This window comes from Cheilinus undulatus, linkage group 6 (assembly GCF_018320785.1).
Source record: "Cheilinus undulatus linkage group 6, ASM1832078v1, whole genome shotgun sequence".
Lineage (NCBI taxonomy): Eukaryota > Metazoa > Chordata > Actinopteri > Labriformes > Labridae > Cheilinus > Cheilinus undulatus.
This window is the reverse complement of record NC_054870.1, coordinates 24452232-24479359: the sequence shown is the minus strand read 5'-3', so window position 1 is coordinate 24479359 and position 27128 is coordinate 24452232. Positions and strand designations below refer to the sequence as shown.

The 27128-nt window shown below is 37.1% G+C and overlaps 1 protein-coding gene across 6 annotated transcripts in view; it reads left to right on the top strand.

Moving 5' to 3' along the window:
• The window catches only part of abch1 (ATP-binding cassette, sub-family H, member 1), a 50695-nt gene extending 24515 nt beyond the window's left edge, over positions 1 to 26180 (top strand). For all 6 annotated transcript variants that reach the window (XM_041788956.1, XM_041788957.1, XM_041788959.1 and 3 more), the window contains 12 exons: positions 1725 to 1821; positions 1927 to 2095; positions 2691 to 2791; positions 10334 to 10404; positions 10745 to 10794; positions 11321 to 11377; positions 11517 to 11587; positions 12734 to 12822; positions 13284 to 13387; positions 16680 to 16839; positions 19045 to 19149; positions 22289 to 26180. In XM_041788956.1, coding sequence (XP_041644890.1) covers positions 1725 to 1821; positions 1927 to 2095; positions 2691 to 2791; positions 10334 to 10404; positions 10745 to 10794; positions 11321 to 11377; positions 11517 to 11587; positions 12734 to 12822; positions 13284 to 13387; positions 16680 to 16839; positions 19045 to 19149; positions 22289 to 22395 — 1181 coding nt within the window. In that variant the 3' untranslated portion in view covers positions 22396 to 26180. The remainder of the gene's footprint in view (positions 1 to 1724; positions 1822 to 1926; positions 2096 to 2690; positions 2792 to 10333; positions 10405 to 10744; positions 10795 to 11320; positions 11378 to 11516; positions 11588 to 12733; positions 12823 to 13283; positions 13388 to 16679; positions 16840 to 19044; positions 19150 to 22288) is intronic.
• Positions 26181 to 27128: the final 948 nt, after the last annotated feature.

Below are 27128 nucleotides of genomic sequence, written 5' to 3'. Positions count from 1 at the left end.
AAATAATTTGTTACCACTTAACATCCTCCACCTAAAGATTATTTTCATTTAATTGCTATCAGTGAATTATAAGTTGTTGATTGGTTGCTCTACTCTTTCCTTCACACTGCTAGTAATAGTCAACATACATGACTCTGATCCCTTTAAAAATTATATTTATGTTGGGGCTTTTGCCTTTAGTAGAGAGCCAGAAACAGGTGTGAGAGAGTGGGGAATGAGGTGAAAGAGCAACAGGCTGGGCTTGTACCCAGGCTGCCCACTTAAATGGGGCGCGACCTAACCACTAGTCCATGGATAAGAGCAGTGCAGTTTCACTTGCTGCTTTCCAATCTGAGCATGCCCTCATTTGGGGGAAAACAAGCTGTCAGATTGAATGGTGGTAAGTTAGAAAACAGCGGTGACAACGCGATTAAAAGCCATTTTGTTAGGTTTTGTGCTGGAAACAATTAAAAAGTCATCATGTAAGGCATGTTTTGTTATTCTCAATGACGAAAGAGTGTCAAAAGAGGCTTCTGTGTCTTTTGGCTGAAACTAGAGAGGAGTAAAGCAGGCAAATGTTGGACCAGTGCTGTGTTCTTCATGACTAAGCTAGCAATCACTCTGTGGCAGCAGGAGCTATTGTCTGCCTGCCTGTTAACAGCTTTTATTAACCACATCCAAGTGTTAAGATCCAGCACACATAAGGTATGTGATGTTGGTTTATGACATAAATGTCCTACATTATATGTTTATTTTACCAGCCATTGGATTTTGGCCCCCAGTCATCATTTAACTGTACAGTTTTCATATTTTAAGCTTTAAATCCCTTATGACCCAGTCTTTCACATTTACTGTCATTCATTTTTATGAAATGTTTTTCCACAGAAAGGGGTGGGGCTAGCATTGTTCAGGCAAAGTACCCAGATTAGTTGGTCATATCTATTTGCATTCCCTGTGTCTCTGGTTTCATAACTAGGGCTGTCAGCATTAATGCATTAATCATGATTAATTAAAGTCCATAATTAGTGCATTTTTTTAATTGCAGTTAACTCACAGAAAGCTCAGTGGACAAACAAACATTCATCTGTAGCTCGTGTTATCAAATATTTTCCTTTGTATTGTCCCCTTATTTTCTTTTCAATCCATAACAAGTTCCTTTTTCCATGGTAAAGGTTATGTCATTATCTTCGATCTACCCAAACGTCTTTGTTTCCTTTCAAAATAAATTCAGATCTCTATCCAAACAAGAAGCCTGTTATCTTTAAAGACAATACCAAAATCCTAACTAAAACGAATAAGTTTTGAAAGCAAAATAGTGGAATTTCATGATGAATCTTAATGAACTGTAAAAATTCTTAAATGAATCACAATTAAAAATTCTAATTGTTTGACTGCCCTAATATTATTTAGAACACTGAAAAGGCAAAAAAAAAAAAAAATACTAGCAGTTGATAAACTAATGAGTTGATGAAGTTGCTATTAATGAAGATGATGCTGAGTATTTATTAAATTGATTTACCTAAAAAGGAAATAAGCCCTTTATAAATGTTTTGCAATAATCTATTTCTTTACTAAACACTAGATTTCATATAATTAGTGACAATACAACATTGCCTCTTAAATGTTGTAATGTAAAAGCAGATTGCTGATGTAAAGATCAAGCAACCACATTTGCACTTTAGAAGAAGGAGTTATTTCTGAGATTCTGATTTTATTCTGAGATCAATTTTTTTTCGTTTGTTTAGCGGACTGGAAGGTGCGAGCCCGACATGTGTTGCCAAAGTGGAGGAACATCGCTGCTCTGATGATCAAAACAATGGTGCGAATGAAGAGAATGCCAGGGTGGGTTTTAGTATAAAGTATTCAAAGTAATCTGAAGAAATGACACAGGAAAAATGTCGGTGCAGCTGTTCTTCCTGCGCTAAATTTTCCTCCTGTGCTCTGCAGCTCGCTGTGTTTCCAGTTCTTGTTGCCTGTCATCCAGGTCTCTCTGATCTGTTTGTGTGTTGGAGGAGACCCAAAGGGGATCCAGGTCGCTGTGGTGAACAATGAGACCTCCACATCCGCTTTCAGCAAATCCCTGCTCTCCTTCCTGGACAACTCAAGTGTACACCAGGTACTGTCATTGTGCCTCAAGAGGCTGTTGATACTACAGATACAGAGGGAGGCAGAAAGATGGCATCTGTACTTACATTAATGTGGCACAACTAAAGAGAAACAAAGCGGTTTCTGTTCATGTTTACATGTTGTTGCTTATGTTTACATATTGTTATTTTTTTCAGTGTAACATATCTTTCCTTCAAAACTATCAATAGATTGTAATTTATTTTCTAACTTCCTATATTGATTCATTTCAGTATGATATATTGTTACTCACAAGCAGAGCGCAGAGAGTTGTGCTTGTTTTGTGGCTTAGAGTAGCTGCTCTGTGGTGTGATGGATCAGTCTAAAGAGGAAGTAAAATGCCTTTCTCACAGTTGTTCTAATTTATATTCAGGCGAGTAAGGTGCACCTCTGTTTTCTGCGAAAATAAACATAAATACTTCCTTTTTCTTGGAAATCTCTGAATGTGAAAAATAGATCTGAGATGTGAAACCACAGCCTTTTAGTGAAGTGACTAAAACACATATATTTTAAACTGGGAGTTTATGAGCCGTTTGAAGTAAAAAGATTATTTTTTGTCATTTTTAAATTTGTCTTGTCACCCTTAGGTGCCCTTATCCCATAGAGAAGCTTTTGAAGGGATCTATAATGGAGAGTACTGGGGTGTCATCGGCTTTGGCAAGAACTTCACCAGCTACTTGACAAAAAGGTGAGATAAAAATAATTTATCCTCTGTGGTACAGTCATCATTCAATAATTAATAAACATCATTAAAAGTTATGTTTAATTACTTTTAAATGTTACCAACATCTAGCCATTTAAGAAATTATCGCCATATTTTGTTTAATTTATGATCCATTAGCAGAAAACAGCAAACATTAGCAATCAGTACTGCTCTGTGCGAACTTCACTGTTAGAGTTAGTTAATTTCAAGGATAGGAAAATCACGGATTCCAAGCTCAGAGTAATTTTATTCAGGCAAAAGTCAAGTTAGCTAGCTAACAGCAGCAGCAGCTGCTTGCTGAAGGTAATATAAGCCAGTCACTGGCACCATTGTTTGCTATCACTGAGAGCATTGCTAGCTACCTGCTGACTGAAAAGTTAACAGCTCACCAAAAGTAAGACTGGCTACTCAGTGACTGCTGTGTTAGCTGCTAGCTGTCAGTAATGTTAGCTAGGAATTAATTAAATTCTTCTTTAGACAAAAGTTAGCATTAAAATAATCCCTAGCCATCAAAATTATATGATTAAGGCTATATTAATGTGATATTATTTGAAGTAGAGGAGGGGCATTAATAACGCTTCTGCATTTTTGTGATATAGCTAGCGACATGACAATAATTTGTGGTTTTCGTCCGCTGAACTGGAAACGTCCCCAGTTTTCATTTCAGAAATCAGATCAACTTAGGTAAAATGCTTCTGTTCACTGAAATGAGACCATGTTCTTTTTTATTGTTGAATTTGTTGTTTTAGCTGGACATAATGGCATAATATCATTTAAAATCTTCACCATCCCAGGGTGCAGATAGTCCAGGGATTAGGTTGAGCCCCATGTATGGGGAACAGCCGGGGTTCAAGTCCAGCTTGTGGCTACTTTCCTGCATGTCTCTCCCCCACTCTCTCATCCCCGTTTCATAAATTAATTTTAATCCCTTAAAGCCTATTGTACCATATTGATACATACTTTTATGATACCTCTATCAAATCAAAATGATTATAAATGATGAAAAAAAAAAAATCTGAATAAAATATGATAAATGATAAAAATGCCCTCAAGTGGATTATCAGTTACCAAAAACACCTAATGCATCAAATGAGATACAAAAATATACATGCTGAATTTTTTGGAAATTTAGATTTTATTTGGATTTCATTAGAAAGTGAAATAAACATTTCATTTCTGAAAAATTTGAATTTTCTGGCTATAATTTGTGTTTTCAGGCTTTAAAGCGTTAACCTTCCTTTCCTCTATGATGTTATAGCTGTTCAATAGATGGGGTGAAAAGAAAACCTTAACTTTTTTTTTTTAAGATTTATTTTTGGGCCTTTTCATGCCTTTATTTGATAGAGGAAGGACAGTGGATAGACTCGGAAACAGGACAGAGAGTGGTTAGAGGCATGTGGTGAAGGGCCACAGGCCGGATTTGAACCCAGGCCGCCTGCGTACATGGGTGGCGCCTTAAACCACTCGACCATCTGCGCGCCCCAACATTTATCATTTTGATGTATCACTCACTGCTACTGTTGAACCTTGTGGTCGTGGTTATGGAATTTGGCAAATTTAACTCGATTACGAATCCTGTTTAAGCTTAAGAATTTTTCACAAATGCACATATGGTTTTGTTCAGCATGATATAAAAAGCAAATTTACATGACTTGTGCCAGGAGCTACTGTGTCACCTGTTTGTAAGCCGACATGTCTCAACATGTCTGACATGATTTCACCTTTATTTTGTGCCTCTGCTCTCCCCTCTGCTGACTCTCAGCATGCAGCTTTGTTTTTGTTCTCTCCTTACTCTCTTCCTCTGGTGTCTCCTCCTTGGTAGTTTCTATTCATGTCACACCAAAGACTTATGTTTGTGATGTTATACACCTGCAATGCAATGCTGAGTACAGAGGGCTGTTTTTGTGCGTCAAAGTAGTCACACAGAAACCGCAGTAGAGCAGACCGGCTCCAGCAAAACGTCTGTGTGACGCACAGACAGCATTCCAGCTACAAACTCATCACACAAGGATGCATAATAAATACACAGAGTAGTTTTTTTTTTAACTTGGCTGCACCCCAAGATAAGAAACAGAAAGATTACACTTTGTGAAATCTGCAGTATTTGACCATTCGCCATGAAATCTGCAAAAATGATGGTACCCCAGGAGATGCGTCCTCATTAGTATGATGATGTCCTGACTTTTTCTTTGGAAGATTCATTTGGTTCACTCTTATTTATTTTTATGCAAACATTCCTAAAGGTAGTTCAATATGCCAGACACATCACATAAAAAGAAAAATAGATCAAGCATAACCTTTTCTTTCTATAAAAAGTGAGAAAAATGAAAATTACATTTGATCCTTTAAAACTGATGGAAATATAGATTAAAAGAAAAACGTAAAACTATTGAATATGATGAAATTAGTATTGTTGTATAACTCATTATAGTAAAATACTGTCTCTGTTAATTATACTGTCTGGTCCTCTGTTAGTCTTTAAAGCACATAAGCACAAACACACCTCAGAATCATGTGAGGATGAGTCTATCCTGGTGGGTAAAAGGCATGAGTGGTTGTTTTTAAGGTTTGAATCACAGCTCTTTGTATATGTGTGTATTTGTGTGCCTGGGTAGACAGTCTGGTCCTTCCTGTCCCTAACACACCTGAGCAGGTCACAGCTTAGCACCGACCAATCAAATGCTCTTTCCTCCTCAATCATGTGCCGTTCATGTGACAGACCTGCCTGAGGGAGACAAAAAGGCGTTTTTGCTTCTATGTATGCCTCCTCCTCATTTAAAAATAGCCTCAGTTGTTCAATTACTGTTATATTCAAGCTGATTCTTGTTAGAGTGGAGAGCTAACATCAGGGATTTTTCTTTTCTGACTGCCACCATGGCAACACATCCTTTATCCCTATCTTCGAATAACAAAACAGGTTTTCTTAAAATAATAAAAATAATCTGTATACAAGGCTCCCTTAGGTGCTTGAAAACGTTGTACTCATGGTGATGGTTCATGAGTTAGAGCAAAATATAAACCTCATTTCTGGAAACACTGATTAATGAGATATATAGTCTTTTTTTTCCTTTAAATTCCAACTGCTGGCTTAAAAAAACAAACCAAAAAGTATTTAAGTTATTATTTCACTTTTTAATGATACATTATAAACAATGAAGTAGGTTGTTATAACTATGAAATAATCAGCAGATGTAACCGTAATAAAACTTTCAAACCCAGCTGACTGATCCTTTATGGTGTAGTTATAAATCAGTAGGCAACAAACAATCAACATGAACAACTAGGAAAGCAGTCAAGGCCTGGCTTGACTCCCAAACAAAGTTTACTGAAATGGATGCACAGACTGCAATATATATTTTCTTTTTCTAAAAGAAATTATAAACTAAGCTAACCTTCTCATGATAATAGTGGGGATGCTGGGTAATTGAAATTAATATCTCTAGATACTCCAGACAACTAGACCAGTGATTTCCAGAGTTTATGAGAATGAGCACCACCTGAAAGAAAATAATTTCTGTTATACCAAAAAAAAGAAGGAGCAAAGAGCAACACCAAAAGTTTCTCCTAGCAGAGAAGATGTTTTTGCTCTTCTCTTGAGTGGCTTCGGCATGAATTTTAGCCACCGGTATAATTCACCGTTCAAACACTACGGTAGCGCGAGCCTGTATAGCATGACAGGCTGGACGTTCATCCAATCACCTTCTCAGAATTCTTTGAAAAGTCCTGCCCTTCCCAAACACTTTGAATGAGAGGTTTTCTATATGAATGTGAAATATATCCACGCAATGGCGATATGAAACAGTCAGTCTGGCATGTCAGGTTAGCACTTTACTCCATTTTACTGGAATAATAGGTTTTGTCATTTCCCAAGATCTCATCTTGAGTCTTAGGAACACAAATCTGTTTTTCGATGATAATGTGTTAATTTCTCATGATATCTAGAATACAACGTAATTTACATGTTGTCACATGATGGAGTCAAATCAAATGCATGCTTGCATATCGTCCCATAGCTTCTGTAATGATGCATTTTTTAAACATTTTTTTTCCCCATCTCTTTGTTCAATCATACATTTTGTTCCAGCTGAGGTCTGCAGCACTGGTCATTAAATACATGTGATGTTTTACAAAACTTTATGTGAGCTGTAGTAGTCGCTGGCACGAGCCAGGTCATGGCAGGAGCAATAATGAAGAAGCTTACCTGCTGCTTCAGCAATCCCATGAGCCTGTTGTAGTTCCTTTCTTTCTTTTAGCATTTTTGACAGCGAACACCGTCTCGTCTTTAGCATGGTGGTGCAGTGAGGTGGGAGTGGTAGCAAGTAATTAAGCGAGCAACTATGAAGCAGTAATACCGCTAAACGTTGTGTATGAAGGCATCCTGAAGACATAATAGAATGGCAAAAGGGAAAGGGTGGTGTTGCGAAAGCCACCCATGGATGTGAAAAAAACAGAAAGAAAAATTAATGTGTTCAATAGGGGAAGTCCCCTAACAATGACTTGGCACAACATTTTAGGATTTTATTAAAAATCTTTCCATTTTTTTTTTTCCATGGCACCAGATTTGAATAGTACACCCAAAAAGTCTTCTCAGAAGTATTATGGAGAATTGGAGCAATGGAGTGGTGTGCAAATCCAGACAGACATGCCACCAATTATAGTATTAATTGACGGGTTTTGAAAATACACATTTTCAAATTATTTTTTTAAACATATTTGATGCAGGGTTGGGCCTGATGGAGAAGAAAGGACTTTCCTGAACATTGACCAGTACCTGTTGCTTTACACCAAAGGGCATGTCTGAGATGGTGTGTTAGACACTAGGATCACATTCAGCTTGGCAGTAGCTTCTCCCACCATTAACAAACATATATCTGCATAAAGCCACTGACTTTCTCTCAAAACTCACATAACTTGGTCACCAAACTTGCATGTTTGTCTCAATGTGACACCGGAGTTTACATGGCATCATGCTGTCATAAGTAGGCAAAATAGACACCATGGCCTTGGAGTAACATCAGGAGTCTTTCATTAAAGCCCAAACTTTAAATAGTCGTGGGCATACTTTTTCTTTTTTCCAGCTCATTTCTGCAGTAACTTCTTCTGCAGTATCTAAAACAAGACTAGGTTAAAACCTAGTATATGGCTGACCACATCTGTCTGGGATGTCTGTTGAAATGCCTGACTGGCACAGTGATTTTGTCATTATTGCTGTTTTTTGTGAGCCAAATTTATTGTGGCAACTTAAATGTACATAGCTACATGCTGTCCTCTTTCTCTCTCTGTCTCTCCTCTTAATAAAGCTCTTGTCTGTGTATATATGAAACACTACAGAAATGGGTCAGACTTCACTGATAGAGACAGACAGTGTCACTGGAGATTCTTTTTTTTTTGTTGTTTTTTTTGGCAGATATAAGTCTTAAATGGTATTAAGTTTATACTAACAATAAAACACTGTTAATGAACTGTTTATTGTAAAATAAAAGAAAAACTGCAGCAGGTTTCATGAGCATTTCTAATTCTCCTCAGGTGTGTAAGGGTCTTTATATGTGTAAAATTAAGCTGAATGTCTACTTCAGTGTTCCTATTGTTGTTTATATCCATTGATTATCAATAAACAGCCCAATTATCATATTCCCTGCAAATAAAGACGTGCTAAACGTTTAAGTAGCATTCTCAACGCAAATTCAACGCAAATGCGGAGATTTTAACATTTATTTGTTCCCCATAATCATATAGTATTAATGGAATATTTACCAATTTTTTTTTTGTTAACATAGCACACACCCCTGGCTCATGCGGGCAACAAAGAGACACACAGCTGGAGCTCACACACACAGCGCTGACGCACTGGTCCTCCATGGTCAGAGAGGGGCTTTAAGAGGAGAAAGTTCTGCAGGTTATGCTCCAGTATTCTGAAAGTTTTGCCCTCAACAAATAGAAGCCTTGAGTCTACACTAACGAAATGTTAGCGTGCGGACAATATGGACAATCCCACCGCCATGTCTGGAAAGCCATGCCGTAACAGACCGGGAGTAGAGCGAGATCATTTCTTTCTGTCACAGAAAGCTTTCAGTGTTGCTCTCTACACTTGTTTGGATTTAGACACGATGTCTGGTTCAGACAAAAGCGCTGCTGCGGCTCAGTCCCAGCTAATGACTAGCAGGCCTGCTAGAGTCATTAGCTGGGACACAACAACTCATTAGCTGTATACAACAACTAGCCCTTTCCCCGTAACTATCACATAATCATGCCAAAGCGGGGTGGCAGAAGAGCGACAATGTAGTTTTCTGTCGTAGAAAGCTTTCCGTGTTGCTCTCAGCGCTAACTGTGATGAAGACATGTGTTGGTCTGGCTAAGGCTGAGCTAACGTTCGGTTAGCAGCTGTAAATACAAGCACAACAAGTTACCCTTTCCCCTTTAACTATCACACACTCACGCTGAAGCGGGTTGGCAGAAAAGCAAAAACACCCTTTCTGTTACAGAAAGCTTTTAGTGTTGCTGTCTGCACTGGTTTTGATAAAGAACTGTCCAGTTTTGACTAAGTGTTGCTGTGACTTAGTCAGAGCTAATCACTACACGAGCAGCAGTTGTCCTCAAGCATTTACACAAAAAGTTACCTTTTCCCCCTCAACTATCACATAGTCATGCCAAAGCAGGTCAGCAGAGGAGTGAAAACATCTTTCCCAATACGAAAAGCTATAGGCTTGTGTTTTATTTTTTGTCATACATAAATGTGGCCCAGTTCTGGTTAAACAGAGCCCATGCTAAAGCTATATCTGAGTATTTAGAGCAGTGGGGGCAGCCATTAGAGGGCTTTCAGCATAAGTAAATGCCGCCCATAGCACAACTCTGTATGTATGGCTTTAGTGAATACATTGGAGGCAGCCATCACTGCCAGCATTCGGTACAAGCAAACGCAACTCTGTATTGTAAGGCTTATAAATTAGCTTCACTCACTCATTCAGTTGCTTACTGACTTACTTAATTACTTACTCAGACACAAACATTGCCATGTGTAGGGTTGACCTCAGTGGTCAGCCAAAAATCTCCCCAAGTTGGCTCAGCAGATCCCTTCTTAATGTTTTCTATCACCATGCCTCCCCTGACATCCTCTAGCACCCCCCAGAGGAGACTCACCTGTCTCTTTGAAAACTGCAGCCTTAGAAAATATTTCATCTATCAGTTCTTTGGCTTGCTGTAGATTATTGTTCAGAACACAAAACCTTTAAGGTTTATTTTTTATTGTAGAAAAAGGGAACATGCAGAGTTTCAAAAACAGTCAGTGCTAAAAGTGATTTTTTTTTCCCTTCTTCACATACGTCACTGCTACATCTATATCACAATATCTTGTATTTTGTCTGCAAAAAAGTCTGGGAATGGCTACATTTAGAGAAACTACATCTAAACTCTGCTGTTTTGTTTGTTTTGCAGCCTCTGCACCTTAGTTTTATTGGCTGATTTTGAATTTTAAAGCGATGTTCAAATTCAGGGATGTTGTTGAGACTGACTGTGTCTCTGGTTTTATAGGATGATGCAGCGGCAGGTTTCTAGAGAGGTGGTGGATGGAGGATCAGTGCACGTCTGGCTGGACCTGACAAGTAAGATTACCTATTTCTGTTTCCTGTTTCTTATACATTTCCTGCAGTTCCTTAGCTTTTTACTCAAATTAGTTAATTTCAGTATAGTTCAGTCAGATTATTTATTGTACAATTCACATTACTTTATAAAACATTTTTTCCATGAAGGATTGTTTAAATTCTTCATATTTGACATATATTATGAACTAGAGGCCTTAAATCTGGTGCATCTTTTCAAAATAAATAACTATATATTTGTACACTACATACACAAGATCCCAGTGCAAATAAAAGCACTGGCAAACGCATGACACACAGATATCAAAGTCTCAAGATGTTTGGTTTCACTTCTTTTTTTCAGATCGACAAATTGCAGTTATGCTGCAGAAGAAACTACATGAGGCCTTTCAGGTAAAAATAATTCTTTGTGTGTTTATTCTGCCTTTAAGTCTGGTTGCATGGTGGAAATATTCCGGTGTTAACATTTGTCAGGGAGAGATCCCATCAGAAGTTATTGAACAGGTCTAGAAAATATGACGAACATTTGACAGCAAAGATTTTACATTATACACCTTTGTTTATATACACTTTTCTTCAATCGTTTTATGTGTACATTCCTAAACTTAATTTTCTCATTTTGTTTGTCATGTTTGCTTTAATTTGTACTAATTGCTTTATCTTATTCTCTAGACATGCCTTGGCATATTTAGAAAGGGTTCATATTTAAAAACAAACCATTTATGTTTTCATCCATTGACAATCTTTGGTTACAGATTAGTGATTTCATTAGCATCACGATAACACTGAAACAACATCACTGAAATATCTTTTTATTCAATAACTCAGTATACCAATCACCATCTGCAAGGCATAATCTGTATACCGCGTTTGACTCATACATTTAAACTTACCATGTTTCTCTGTCTTCCATCTGCAGGCCTTTGTGGACAATAAATTGGGCAGTATGGCCTATCTGGCTTCCCTGCCAATAAAGGTGAGACAGAAACAAAAATAATTTCAGAATGAATAACATCTCTAACACCTGCATGTACCGCACTCTTGAAAGAAAAACTACCCAACAGACATTTTTACGTAAAGTTATTAATCATACGTTTGCTGCTTTAATCCTACAGTTTGAAGAGCCGATTTACGGAGATCTAAACACAGACTTCACTACCTTTGTGACACCTGGAGCTATTCTCAGGTTAGTTTGGGCTGTTTGGAGTTGAGAAGCTACTAAAACTGCAAATTCCCCAAGCAAGCTTGTTCATTTTTTTTTCTTGCCAAAAGTTGGAAAGGTTATCAAATTAACTGATCAGCACTGTTCTACTTTTCTGTTCAGGTACCAAGTGGACCGATCCAAACCTTAAGAGTAGAGCTAGAATCACTGCAGCCTGTTTATTAGTTGAAAGAATTACCACTTACCTTCTATCAGCTATAAAACTAAACAAACACAAAATGCCCCTTTTTTACACTGAGCTGAATGGCTTTTCTCCCTTATTTTTTCATATACATGCCTTTAAAAGAAACAGTGATGTATTATTTATCAGACAGCTATTATTACTGCGCTAAGCCAAATCATCTGGCTATGGGTTGCACCAAATGTGTGTAAGTTCAAGCATGGCTTAGATTGAACCTTACTTCTTACAATGGAGTTTATGCTATGGCTACATTTGAGATGTTGCACCAGCTGAGACAGTTTATACGTAGGCTTAAGTTATAACTTAAATATTAAACTTACTTTCTACTGGGTGTGGAGTCCTCAGTAAAATATTGCTGTCGTGGTGATGGTTTTGAAAGGTCAGATAACTAGAAGGATGACAAGGAGCTGAGGATTTCACCAACATTTCATGTCAACATTGTGTTCTCCCTGATCAATAACAGTGTTGTTTTCCATGAGCCAAGACCATTTCTACTGACTGCCACTAAATTATCTTGTGTTAATCACAATTTTCCCACTTGATGTCAGTGTTGTTATTTTATACTTGCTCTAAGTTTAGGCTGTAAGCTTTGGTATCACCTAAGGAACATACTTTGCCTTATTTTTCATACATTTTCAGTGCTGTTTGTAGATTAACTACAGTTAGCATAATACATTTTTAGCCTGTTTAGAGTCAGATCAACATAAGAGGCTGCTCTCTAACAGACACTGGGTAACTCATAACTGCTGCAACAGGCTTCAGATCTCTAAAGAAAGATGGAATTCCCATCACTTTGAGGAATCACATCATGAGAAATTGAGGAACTACTTATCTAGAGGTTGACCTAGATGATTTTGTTGACTTCCCATTGTAATAATTCTGTGCCATTTAAGGTCCATTTTATCTCCTTTTCCTTTCTCACCCTATAGTATTACCTTCTACCTGGCTGTGGGTCTGACAGCTCTCTCCTTTGTCCTGGAGAGGAAGGAGGGTCTTTTGGACAGGTGCTGGGTCGCAGGTGAGGCAAAGCTCTTTGCAAGTTTAAAATATTACATCTTTACAAAATAAAAGCAGAAATTCGATTTAGTGCATATTTGAAAACAATATTCTGATAGTTAAGAAAGTATGTGGTCATATTTTTGGGGATAGTTCCTAATATACTTCCAACTTGTAGCTCCTTTTAACTCATTTGTAATAGTAAATATTCACAAGTTAAAGAAGGTAATTTGAGTGTAATGTGATACGTAACCAGTAGAGGGAGTTATATGGCCAGTGCTGAATGTAAAGATGAGGTTCCCAGTCTTGATTTCATACTTTGTCATTACTAAAATGTAATTGATAGTTTCTTTTTTTATAGTAGGGGAATTTCAATGAATTTGGTTCAGTTGTAATTCCCTTCAGATTCCTCCACAGCTTTGAAAGAGAAAATCACAGTTTTATATGTGTGTGTGTGTGTGTGTATCTTTGTCTGTGTTTCAGGTGTGAGCTCTCTAGAGATGATGCTGGCTCACCTCTTCTCTCAGCTGTTTGTCATCAGCGTTCAGATCATCCTGCTGCTTCTCTTCATACTGCTCGTCTTTAAGGTTTGTCCCCCGATGTGGGAAATAAAACAGATGCTGACAACCACAAGCACACACTCCTCAGATTAGATGAGAGTTTATTGATCGGGAAGCTGGTTCTTCACAGCAGCAGAATAACAGCAGAGAGGAGAGTCACAGCAGAAAAACAGTGATGATACAAACAATGAACATAACAGTTACCAGCAATTATAAAAACAGAAGACACTGATATTGCGGCTTTAATCATTTATTCTCTAATACAGATCGAAATTCATTTCCAATTATTTAAATGTTTTTAAATACTAACTACTTTATACCGTAATAGAAAACAGGGTTGAACTATTTAACCCAAAGACTCCATAAAACATTGATGTAGTTTCAGTGATGCTACCACTGGTTTCTGAAGAGGCATTATGAAGTCAAACGATGGCAGTGGCTCTGTTGAAAATCTCGTCTCCATCTAACTTTCAGTCTAGTAACAAGTAATGAGGAGCTGAGGCTAGAAAACCACTCTAGCCTCAAAGTAAACAAATGTACGCAAAACTCTGCGGCCTTAATACATTTTAAAGATATTTTACATTTTGAAAAATCTAACCTCTTTAGGATATTTTCCAATCAAGATATGAACTATAAAGACGAAACCTCTTTTCTGAACCCAGCTGTTCTGTCTTTAAAATGGCCTTTTATATATAAAACCACATTTTGCCTCTTTTGTTTGTTTGTTTTTTTTTTCTAGCCTCACATGTACACTTTAGGAGCTTCAGTTTTTAATACTTGCCAGCAGTGTTACTGTTGTGCCAGCAGTAGCCAGGGCAGGAGGCATTATATTTTGGGGTTGTATGCAGTTTTAATTTTATTAACTAAAATTTTGTTAGTTCACTACAATTTTCCATGAGGAATACAAGATTAGGACTAACTAAAAAAGATCTTTGATGATAAAACTGTGATGAAAGTTTGAATTTTGTCACAGAGACTAAAGCAAGGCTAAAATGTTTGTTTACTGTGTGTATAATTGGTGGGGTTGTGGACTCAGAAAACTACCCGCCACTCACTCTTTTTACTAGCCACTTTGTTTTAACAGGCAGCATAAGGCAATGAGGTATAGTATAGTAGTCAAGCTTTATAGTAATCAACTTGTTGGCTTTTTGAATGTTTCAATGTCTACATTTCAAATATAAAATCAGTCATTGAAGAGTTTGATCCATTGACTGCTGCCATGTAGCAGCTCTGTTACCATGCTAATATCTATATTTATATTATATTATATTATTATATTATTATTATATATTTACAACATCTTACAAATCTGACTTAAACAATATCCCATTAGAGCCATGGTTGTCCCACCAGTCATAAAAGTACAGCCTTTTATTTTTTAGTGTCTTCATCATTTGTCAGTGAATTATTTCCTGTCAATAATTTGACCCATTGTACAGACAGAGAGGTGTTGTGTAAATCTTCTTGTTTGAGTCTGAAGGTCAGAGGAGTCACAATTTCTGTGAGAATAACAAACCACTGACAACGTGGGGGATTCTGTTCATCATTGATTATCAATACACATGTGAAATGTATCAATACAAAGAGAATGCACTTAAACATGATATGGTAAGGATCATTTAAATGTGTGTGCTTGTGTGTTTGAGTCTGCATGCCCAGTCTGTGCAGGCACATAATCTCGTGAATGTGTGTCAATGTGCGTGCGAGCGTTCATGTGTGCGTTAATTAAGGTGTCGAAGTCCAAAGAGACCACCACTGCATAAATCACTTCCTGCATTGGCCCCTGTATCCAGGGATCACTGTGGGATCGCCACGACAACAGCACTTGATTGCTGTGGCAACCGGCTAGTCATGTGGCCTCTCGGTGCAGGTCTATTTTTGCACGTTGTCAGGGGAGACGGATAGTGTCTTAACACACTGAGGACAAGTGCAGCGACCCACATGCAAACACACACAAAGACTGACACACATTTTTTTCACCTTTGAGTCTTCTGAGCTTAAATTTTCAGACTTTTTTCTCTGTTTTAAAATTGTTAGCTGTTGTAAAAAGCTTGAGTTGTCTCCACTCCCTCTGTCGGTGCAATTTACATCCAGATTTAACATGCAGAGGCATGCCCTCGTATGTCTTGTATTTTTGGCTGAATATGTTTTTGCAAAACATCAGTGCATTTCTCTGTTCCTGTCTCTCCTTTGTCCACTTAATTTCTTTCTCCCTTTGCTTTTATCTAATCTTGTCATTGGATAACACTTCTTACTTATTTGCCATTACACTTTCAGACTTCAAAAGGGAATAGGTATAGTATTTAGCAACTTTTTGAGGACATCATACTGTATATCTACTTGCACATTTTCTACTTTTTGTTTTCATTTTTTATTGTTATTTTTACTTAAGATTCTCAATAAAAGAACTGCGGTTTCTTGTTTGTGTAACATTTCCTGGCAATAAATCTTTTTTTCTGATTCTAATTCTTAATAAGTTCTGTAACTTGAGCTTAATTAATCTAAAACAAAACAATTTTAGGACTTTTTCATTGTGTGGTCAAGGATGATGAAGCTCCTTCATTTTATGGTATTTAGTTATGTTATAGTTTGTAACTTTAATGGCTCTGTTAAGTGTTAGGGTCATTACTCAATTAAAGTAATCCATTACATATAACAAATTTCTCTCTAAAACACTGAGTTACATTACTTACTGAAAGAAAAAAGTAAGCAACACTACTAGTTACATTACTTTTGCATCACTCCTTGTCAGCTGAGATCTAACTTAATTTCCAATAAAAAATGCAATGCTTAACCTTACATACCACCACAGTAGTGTTATATAATGTAATAGCACTATTTCATGCAGTACAAGAATTAAGGATACGTAAGTTATGTCAACAAAAGAAGTGCCGTTACATGACCCTTTGTACCGTGTTACACCCGACATGGGCTCTGTTTGTATCTTTTTGATTAATTCTCAGTTTAGTTAATGCCATACAGCACAAGTCTCATGCATGTCAGCCCCTCACATGTGGTTGGTTTTGGTTCATTGCATGCTGAATTCCCACTTTGAGCAACCAGTCAGTGTTGATGCTCTGTTGGGAGGGGGTGTTTAACTTTTTAAAATCTGTTGTTTGACTCTGATGTAGAAACAGTGAAAACATTAGTCCTTTGCACCTTATTAAAATGCAAAAAGTGGCTCATGTGCTCCAGTTTCTTCTTTGGATTTGCCTGTGAGAAAAGAATCAATTGAAATATATTTCATATGTCTTTAGTTAATTCCACTTTTAGGTCCTCAGAGGCTTTATGAGTCATGTTGGTCTCTATCTCTCTGCAGAATCCTAATGAAGGCTCCTTGGTGCTGGTCGTCATCCTCATTGTGCTGCAGGGCGTCACCGGTATCTCGTTTGGCCTTGTGATCTCATCTGCCATCGATGATGAGCAGAACGCCAACCAGGCTGCCTTGGGCATCTTTTACCCCAACCTCATAATCAGTGGTAAGATTCAATATTTGAGTTTTATTACTGGTGAAACGTATTACCATCCTCTGGTTGAACCAGCAGCTTTAGCAGGCTAAGACTGGCTAGACTGCTGTAAGTACATTTATATTAATGTAAAAGTAGAGTAAGTGGAGTAATATTCACCCAGGGAAGATGTTTTAAACCTGATGTAGTTTTCTGAACTAGGTGCAGTTTTGTGTTAAGATAGTCCAGTAGATTGTTTTGTGTATTCAAAGATTTAGATGTTCAAAAGACCACTGAGTCCAATCCTCTTTATACAGTTTAAAAAGAAAATAACATTCAGAAACCTGACTGGGTGTGAAGTTGAAAGAAAGATTTTTGACTCATTGTGTTTTATAAAATGAAACAAAAAAAATACTCTTCTTATGAATGCTGACAGATTAATCTGGTGGCAGTAATTTGGAGGCACAGTATAGATCAGATGGTCAAGCATACATTCAACTTACCAGTTAGAAGGCAAAGATCCATTAAGTTGGTAGAGTCCAGAGCAGAACAGGTTCCTGTGTAAGTCTGAAGCAGACACAGTTATCCAAAGTTCACTCACTCTTGCGTTAGCCTTTTGTTGTCTTTTCTTTCAAAGTTCTTCCTCTGTTCTGTTAATCCAGCTTTTACTAACAATTGCCCTTTTTATAGCATCTATTGGACATTTAACAGCAGTACCAGCTAGAATGGTATAAAACATTTTTGCAACACAAAGTTATTTGATGTATATTTTGATTTTATATTTTGATCCATGTCCCATCTTACTTGACATGCCAGATAGAATGTTGCATGCTATATCAATTGCATGGATATATTTCACATTCATCTGCCATAAAATATAAATGGCAAAGTTTCCCTATTAAGGTCTGAGAAAGAGGATTTCTTGCTAAAGCCAGTCAGGAGACATGCAAAAACATCTTCTCTACCAAAACAAAGAAATGTCAAGTTCTGATTCAACTGCTACAGCTACATCTGTGCTACGGCAGTAGCTGTTGAATACACCAGAAAGCTCAACCCATAACAATCGCAAACTCCCGTCAAATCAGGCTGGGAGAAGAGCGATTTACTTCATGCAGAAACGTGGTCCAGTTGTGATAGAATTGCCGTTATACTTAGCTATATCTGAGCTAATCCTCATACTGGCAGCAGCCATTGCTATAGTCTTTCAATACAACTATACCTTACCCGTAACTACTGCCTCATTCTCCTAAAATGATGCTGATGTGTCTGGACTGTTTTGGTTTGTCACAAATGTTCTGAGTTGGAGCTTTTCAAGATGGATTTGCCTGATGACAGACTGGCAATGCTTTGTAAGGTTATGTCCCACCTGTCAACATGGATAAGGTGGGGTTTATGACCTTTACCACCAATCAGAAGGAGCACATGTTTTGGCTTCAGTTTCAGGGGGCTCTTATGTCTACCATGGAGTATTGAGGCTGTATCTAAAGATCTACTCCAGGCTAATGTTCCACCAAAACTAGAGGCTGAATCAAATTTAAAAAAGCTTATGACATTAAAAGGAAAAAAGGACATCAGCCAGAACAGAGCCTGCATGAGCTGATAGTCATAAAACAAGGACTATAAATCCTAGAGGAGTATCTTTGTCCCTTCTTCTCTGAATGTTGACCTCCACCATCAGGGAGAGAACACTGTGTACCAAAGTGTAAACAAAACCCTTTGTAGCTATCATCTGTCCAAGCCTCCATCAAGCCACTGAACTCAAACACTAAACCCTAGTGCAACAGAGAAATGTGCAGTATATAGAAAAACACTTTGACAAATAGCACTGCTGCATTTTACCCTTTGCTTGTAGTCTTGTGCAGTTGATCCTTCAAGTGTTTTTGAACTGTTATTGTGGCTGTTTCCTTTTATTTTGAAATATTTCCCCTGCTGGGCTAAAGAGTTCATGCTTTATGTGTCTTCTCTCTCTTTGATTAATTGAGTACAAAGTGTATCCTTCCCCCTAACATCCCACCACAAAAAATGTATCATCACAGAGCCATAGCAACTGGACAAACTGTGTGATAATGACAGTCCTGGGATAGTATTAAATTTTTAGTAGCTGTATTCATGTTTTATAACAGAGAATTTAGCACTTTTAAGTTTTTGCTAATTTGGGTTGATTTGAACATGACTTCCTGTATTTAATCTGGTGTACACGATGTCTTACCCAGCATCCTTTCTGCCTCTGTGCTGCAGGTATCATCTGGCCTGTGGAGTGTATCCCGTATCCTCTGCGCTACCTCAGCCTTGCGCTCCCTCAGACGTACGCCTCAGAGGCTCTTCGCTGTATTATGTACAGAGGTAATGAACATGCATATGTTACACAACACTCTTCAGTTGCATAATAGAAGCGACTGTAGCTCATCTGCTGTGCCTTTAGCATGCACAAGGCTCAGGTCACTATATACAACACATCCAGTGTACCAGGCAGCCGTCTGAATCATTAATCAGCCCAGTTACTGTGGAGCTCAGCTTCCTGGACTGAAAGGTGTAGTGGTTTCACTCTGTTTCCCGATCTTTCTCCTTCTCTTGACCTTGTCGACTCCAAACAATAAAACCTGGCGACAGCACAAGCTCCTCCATGTTACAAGATACACATCAAGTACAGGAAGTCTGAGGAACTATTTCCTGTTTGAAAAGCTTATCAGAGAGTGGAGTGGAAGACAAGATGAGGGCAGAAGTCTACAGAGTCACAATTCAGTTTGGGGGATGAACAGAAACTTTTGTCGCAACTGCGTCCTACAACATTCACTGATTGTATTTGCTTGAAACTTAGTGTCAAACCCTGTGTTGAGTGTTATATTAATCTCTTTCTTCATGAATGCACTGAGTGTATGAATTTACTACAATCTGGATTATTATATGCTGTTACAACAGCAAGTATAGCAAGTATAATCAGCTCTGCTAGTAACTTTTGCTTTTAGTTCAAGATGAAAAGTACATTAAAAGGTAAGAGTAAAACTTCAGTCAAAACTAGTAAATTAACAGTTTTATTAAATGTTAAACAACATAAAATCTGTGATACCCTGACAGTCTTTGTCTGACATTAGACAGCTGCAAGCTGAGCTGCTGCTAGCATTAGCTTAGCTTCTTTTTCTTTTTTCTTTTTTTTTTTTTTTTTTCACTGATTTTTTTCTAGGTTACATACCAATGTCTGTGTCCAAAATAACTCCCTATTCACTATGTAGTGAAAACGCCATCTTGGAGTGGTGTCCAAATTCTGAGTGAGCGTTGTTGCACACTATATAATGCACTCAGTTTCTTCCACAATGCATTGTGAAAAGTAGTGAACAACTGATAGTCTCTAGCCCAGCAATATTTACCTTCATGCATTGTGGTGCAAAGCCTTAACAAGCAGAGAGTAACGGTGGACAGCTCTCATACATGACAGATAAATGAGAGGGGCATAGGAACACAGGAGAGTTCATTTTTCAGAATTTTTTGTTTGTTTGTTTTTAAGCAAGATATATAATTTGTAGTAACATGCTAAGTATTCGAATCAAAGTAACTTTTCCCCTCAGGTGATTACAGACATGAGACCATTATCTTTATGAACAAACAAACAGTGCTGTTACACAAACAGTGAAATTCTAATTTTTTATCCTCAGCCATTGTCATGAGCCATTGTTGCTAAAGTTTTATTTGTGAGATGCGACCAGAGTAGTGTCTGAAATTGTTTGTTTTTTTGCAGTTGAGTTCACTATAAAGTCTACAATGTACAGCTAACTATGTAGGGAATAGGGAGTATGAGTGTGTGGTTTCAGACACAGTCAGTGTTATCCTGGATTAGCTTTTACAGTAGATTTCTGAGAAGAGAAAATGCTTAATGGAATGTTTTTTTTTGTTTGTTCGTTTTTATTTTACTGTTTTTTGTTTTTAGGTTTAATTACTTTTACCCATAGAAAAAGGAGGGGGAGTGCTACATGGGATCAAAATGTCTAAAACTTTGTAACGAGGATCAGGTGCTCTTTCAGGATAAGAAGACAGGGATGTAATGCAAAAAGATGGAATAATGACTTGCCAGATTACATGCAAACATAAAGGACATTCATGTCCGGATGATGGCTCATTGAGGTTGAATCGCGTAGATATCCCTGTTCAATGAAGGAGTTTTATTACATCAGAGGGCCTTGGATTTTCAGTTTTGATGGCCGTTTCTACCATTAATTTTACAAGTAATCTGGGAAGTCATGGTGTCTTCTTTTTACTTTTAACTGTATTGACTAAAGAATAAGGTTTGTTCTTGACCTTGGCAACAGCAGTCTCTCATGGTACCTTTTATAGCTGCTCTTAAGCTGTCAGTGTTTGGGCTATTTTAATGTATAATGGCTTCAAGGTAACAATATACTTTGAATGTATGTTTATGAAAAGTCTGTGAGTTGCAAATAAGCATTTTTATGTAGTATTTGTGCCTAAATTTATTGTGAAAACAAAGGAAAAACAAACAAAAAAGTGCAAAAAGTAGAGACTGTTAAACACATCACTGAGGAATTTGAATAAAGTACAATATAGGTGGACAATAATTGAGAAAACAAGCACACAACACCCTCCATGACTGTCCAATAAAAATGTAAATTACTAAACACCAACTACAGCCTCTAATGATCACTTACTTAAAAACTGATTTTACTTTTGTTTCAAGAATATTGCTCTAAAATATATCTTGGATTTGAATGAAATAGACCCCCCAGTAGATAATTTTAACACCCATTTGAATGCAGTGAGACAATGAAACTGACAGCTTTGCAGCTTTACCTTATTTAGGCTTTTAGACCAACAAAACCAGTTTGTCACACTCCATGTGATGACTCTTATTGTTACATAAATGCTTCATCTGTCATTGCATAAATACAACAGAAGTATTTCTGTTAGCTAACAAAGACTAGCAGCAATAGTAAACATGATAAAATCAAGGAAATGAACCCACAGGGCTCCTCCTCAGGTAATGTCAGACTCATATTCTTACTCATATTAGCAGTGTAATTTTACAGTTTGTGAAGTAGTTTAGAAGTAGTCAGAATAAAGTAAGCAGTGCATTTTTGGTGCTCTAGATGCTCTAGATTAAAGTTCACATCTTATGTAAATTAATTAAGGTGTTCTTCATTGTGATAATACAGCTTTGCTGCTGTTCAGAGAGTAAATATACCAGCATTTCATATGTGTTTCAGCTAAAAGGCCACCTCTGGCAGCTGGTTGATTTAGCTTGATAAAATACATTTTACATAATAACTCAGCTTAAGAGGTGCTGGTTGGTGCTCTGTTTTACCTCTCAAAGGGCCAGGCTAGCTTTTTTTCCCTGGCATGTCACCATGCTAAGCTATTTTTTTCTCTATAAACTCTGTTTATATCTCCATTGATCTTGTGCAGCTGCTTTAGTTTATGAAGCATATAGCTTATGTTGTTCCTTAATAGTGAGTGTAAACATGACTCTTTCTAACAGGCTGGGGTCTGTCTCGGATGATGGTGTGGCGAGGCTTCGCTGTCACTCTAGGCTGGAACACTTTCTTCCTCATCCTGGCCACCGTCATCTTAAAGCTGAGGACGTGACAGACGCCCCAGGGAGAACTTTACCTCAGTCTGAGGACAGAGCCATCAGGTGAAGCCCAGCAGCCGACAACTCACCCAGACCTCCTGAGCCAGGACAGCAGAGATCAGGAGGAGGGAGAGAAAGAGAGAGGGGTTGTTGTGGTTTAACAAACTGATGAGGATGATTCATCAGTCTCCCTCCTCTTAATTATCAGCACACACATGCACATAGACACTGACACACACTTCAGTCAGCTGCCTGTTCCTGCAGCAGTTGTTTTGGCCTGTTTAAGCGTGAGTGAAGTTTAAAAAGCTGCCAACAGAAGAGTATGCTCATGCATATTAAGAGAATAGTTGTTAAATAATGAGAATATGTTGTCTTTTCATTGTTTCTTTTTTGAGCAGCTTTTTTGAAACATTCACTCCAAGGAAAGGCCACACACCAATTCAGGGTCACTTTTTAAAACTTTTTGTTTGCCCTTGGTCTCAAAGCTATGAGAGAGATTTGTGTAGATACTAACAATAGTAGTTGACATTATTCCAAACAGTAAAAGGAATTAGCATAACAACATTTCCTACCATGAGTGTGGTTCATTGACAAGCAGAGAAACTAAGTGAAGGTCTGTGGTTACATCATGTTGTGGGAACCACAACTAGGTTTCTAAAAAGCTTTCAACCTCATCATGTGAAGGAAATTCTCCCCCACTGCAGTAGAATCTTCTCTAGCCACTTGTTTGTTATATCTTTGTTCAGATTTATGTTGTTCCTGTCTGGTGTGTGGCAGGAAGTGCTAAATGTGTCTCACCTTGGTGCTCAACTACAGTTCAGGTTGAAGGTGTTCTCCATAATTTGTGTTTTGTGCCTGCTTCTCCTGTGGATTGATGCCGGTGATGGAAGACGTTTTTTAGTACTGTATCATTTATTTGTTGATGACTCTCTGCTTTGCTGGACAGAGTGGAGGACGTGTGATTTTATTCCTCTCACAGGTTAAATGTGACATACTCTTTAACTGTCTCCATACTTACAAGACATGATATTTTTTTACATCAGTTTCAAACTGCTCATACTTTATGCCTTGTTTGTGGATCATCACCAAGCAGGTACACAATAAAAGTGCACAGCAATTAATGCTATTTTGGATGTGCCTTTGGGATGTTTTAGTGTTCAAAAAGGGACATGTAGAAATGAGGAATGAATATTAAAACTAACATAGCTGTTTTGCCCAATTTTAGAAAATACATATTTGTAGGGGAAATGAAGAACTGACAATTAGTTGCAAATCTTTTTTGTCCTCTTTTAAGCAATTTAACACAACATTGTAATGTTATCTTAACAGAAGGCAAGTGTTTCTTTTTTAAGGGATGTTTTCCAAGGAAAGGTGGGAATTGATGAAAAACTATCTTAAAAAAATGAGACAGTGTATAAAGGCATGGAATGTAAGAACAGAAAATGAGAATTAAACAAAATCTATGTTTTACTTTCCACAAAAATGTATTACTCTGTGAAATGCTCATCCAAGTTAGATGAGAAGATTGATACCACCCTCATGCTAACACCATGATCAAATTCCAATTCTTTACTCCAGAATAAAAAAACTGAAACAAAGATATACGGCTGACAAAATGTTAGGAGGGAGCGGGGCACAACCTAACACTTTTTGGATTTGGCTCAATAATTTTTAACATATTAGTGTTACATTAACCAGAATGGTATATCACCAACATACACATCTCTGCCTCAAATCAACACTGGAATTTTGTTATTATGCTGAACTACTTTTGCACTGAAAGTGACTGAAGTGAAATATTATAACTTATACCACAAATGGGGGAATTGTAACTAATTGTAAATTAGTTACAATGGTTGTAAGACTTGCCAAAAAAGACTATTTGAATATTATTAAATTAATACAGTTATCATCATATATATCCTTTAGGGAGATGGTCTATGATACATATTTACATGTCTATCCATACCATTCATGTCGTGTGGAAAGATTACAGATGGATATTAGGCAAGTATGGATATTACGTTTTCACCAATAAAATATTTAAGAATATAAATAATATAGAAAAAAAAAAAACACAGTAATAAAGACAATATATTAAAATGTATCTTTAAATATATCATCAAATACATCTTCCCATTATTACATAAATATGTATGTCTTCGTATTAAATTTTGCATCCTTTATATTAGATATATTTTATTAAATTATGTTAGATCAATATTGTTTTCATGAATTAATATAAGATAAGAATTATATTAAATATAAAGATTTTTTCATTTTGATTCTATTTCATTCCTCTTTTGTATTCTCTTATCCTTGTGCACCATAAGCTGTTTAATTAGTTAGTTTTTACAGTGTTACAATTATCCCCAGTGTGAGAAGTTCTGTTTCACCCATTTAACACTGGCTATGAGGTAGTTACATACTTCTAATCAGTGCTTGGTGTTATACAACAGGATGGTTATTTGGGTGATATAAGGTTGGGTTAAGTAAGTTCTACATAGAGCTAAGTAACTGAAATGAAACATGCTAAAGAAATTTACTTTCCTTGAAAACTCCACCAAAACCAATCCTAAACTGATAAGAATCAGCAGGTGATGCCCTGCTGGTGTTGTGGTCAGTTGAGCATCAACATAATGTTTAACACCCTTAAAGTTCCACATTACATTTTACCCCATGTCAGTTTGTGCCCTGCTCACCCCTGTCTTAAAGACTGACTGAGTTAAAGCAGCTCTAAAGCACATTTATCTCTGTCAAAGTATGATAACTTCCTGGAGCTTTATCACTGTGATGTTGCAAAACAACAATCCCAGGAGGGTCACTACTCATGGAAAAGAAATATCTCAGCACACTATCCAGGGCAAAACTGTTTTTTAAATTTGGAAATTTGGATGTTTTCTGTGATCATGTTTCCAGTCTTTATGCTAATCTTAGCTAATCAGATTCTGATTGTGTTATATCAATCCTCTCACCTAACTCTTTGATGAAAACAAAAAGAAGCTGATTTCCAAAATACTTTAGCTTCTTCTTTAAAAAATGAAAATTTTGACTCACTCCAGCATCACGTTAAGCCAGTCTTATAAACGTTGAAATGTTTACAGCAACATGGAGGCATGTCTGAAAAAGTATTTTTATTTTGAATAGCACATGTTTGACAGCAGGACCAAACTTATATACCAGCATGTGTTGTGTTTGGATGTTCCCCCTGTTCAGCTGCTATCGTTTAACATACTGCAAATGGCATTTATATAAATGTTATGAAAAATGTATGTGTCCATTAAACAAGATAAATAATTAATCATTTGACTGTAAATTCCTCTTGTTGTTTTCTTCTCTCTAATGATGATTGATGACATAATGAACTGCTGATAAAGATGTACAGTACTTTGTGTATGTTGAACCTTTAGAGGAGATTGCCCTGCTTTGTGAGTCTGCTGTTGCTCTGCTAGACATTAATCTGTGTCATACATGGACTCTTAAAGTCTATTTGTGCTCTTGTTAGGTAGAAATAGGGCAACTCTTTACTGAACATTTTTAATAATACTCCAAACACAAAGACACACTCCTCATGGACCTAATAGAACTTTATCTGAGGATGTTTGCTCTCTGTCCTTGGCAGATAGCTGAAGGTCTCAGTGGGATTACCTCTGTGCCTCATTCAACTCCAATCACACTATAATGGACCATTCACTGAAGAAACTTAAAATGCTTAATCTTTGGTAAAAGTGACACTGCTTACATAAAATGAGGACATCATTGAATCATGTTATGAGCACAACTTTTGAGTTAAACCCTTAGCCTCACACTGTACTTTAACATATTCATAAATCTACCCACAAAATCAGCTTATCATTGTTAAAGTAAGCATCCATAAGTAAAACTCCTCAACTGTAAATGTTTACAAGAACTACAATTATACTTCTGAAGGCACTTTATGAAAATAAAGCTGATTACATAACTTCTTATTAAACTACTTCATCCTTTTAGTTTGTCTATAATGAAGTCTAGCAGTGGCTCATGAATGACTCAGGATGCCCTCTCTGTGTGATTTATGTCTGTGGTTTGGAACTGGCAGCAAAGAGAGGATGTCACATACTTTAGGAATATTTGAATAAAGCTTGTTGTGAGAACGCTTTCTGGCATTTCCAGGAACTGACAGTTAAATTTGATTAAACCACACAGTACTGATGAAGAAAATGATATCACATTCTGGCTTTTAACTTAACTATAATCTTTTAGGATTTTTTGGGGAACTTTATGTTAGAGTGAATACAGGTGAAAAATGACCTCAAAGTGTTTAAATGTCTCCTTTCTTGTTATTCAGTGGGATTATTCAGATAAACCTGTTCAGAACTGTGCATTTGGGGTGTTAAGATATGTTTCAAGTTGACACATTATTGGAATTTATTTCTTTTTTTTTAATGATTTCATCTCTTCATGGGATTTGTAAATTACAGTGCCTATAAATAGTATTCCCCTCCTTGGATGTTTATTGATTTTAGAAATCATTTGATTATAATTTGGCATTAAAAAGAAACTTTAATGTCAAAGTGAAAACAGATTTCTACAAAGTAACGTCAATTAAAAATTTGCAGGGTAAAACAAGTGACTGCATAAATATTCATCTAGTAGTCTAACAATTAGTGAAAAGGGGGCAACCGATTGCAATGATTATGTCTTAAGTCAGGGGTTCCCAAACTTTTAAGCCTATGACCCCCAAAATAGTGTCAGAGATCGGGGACCC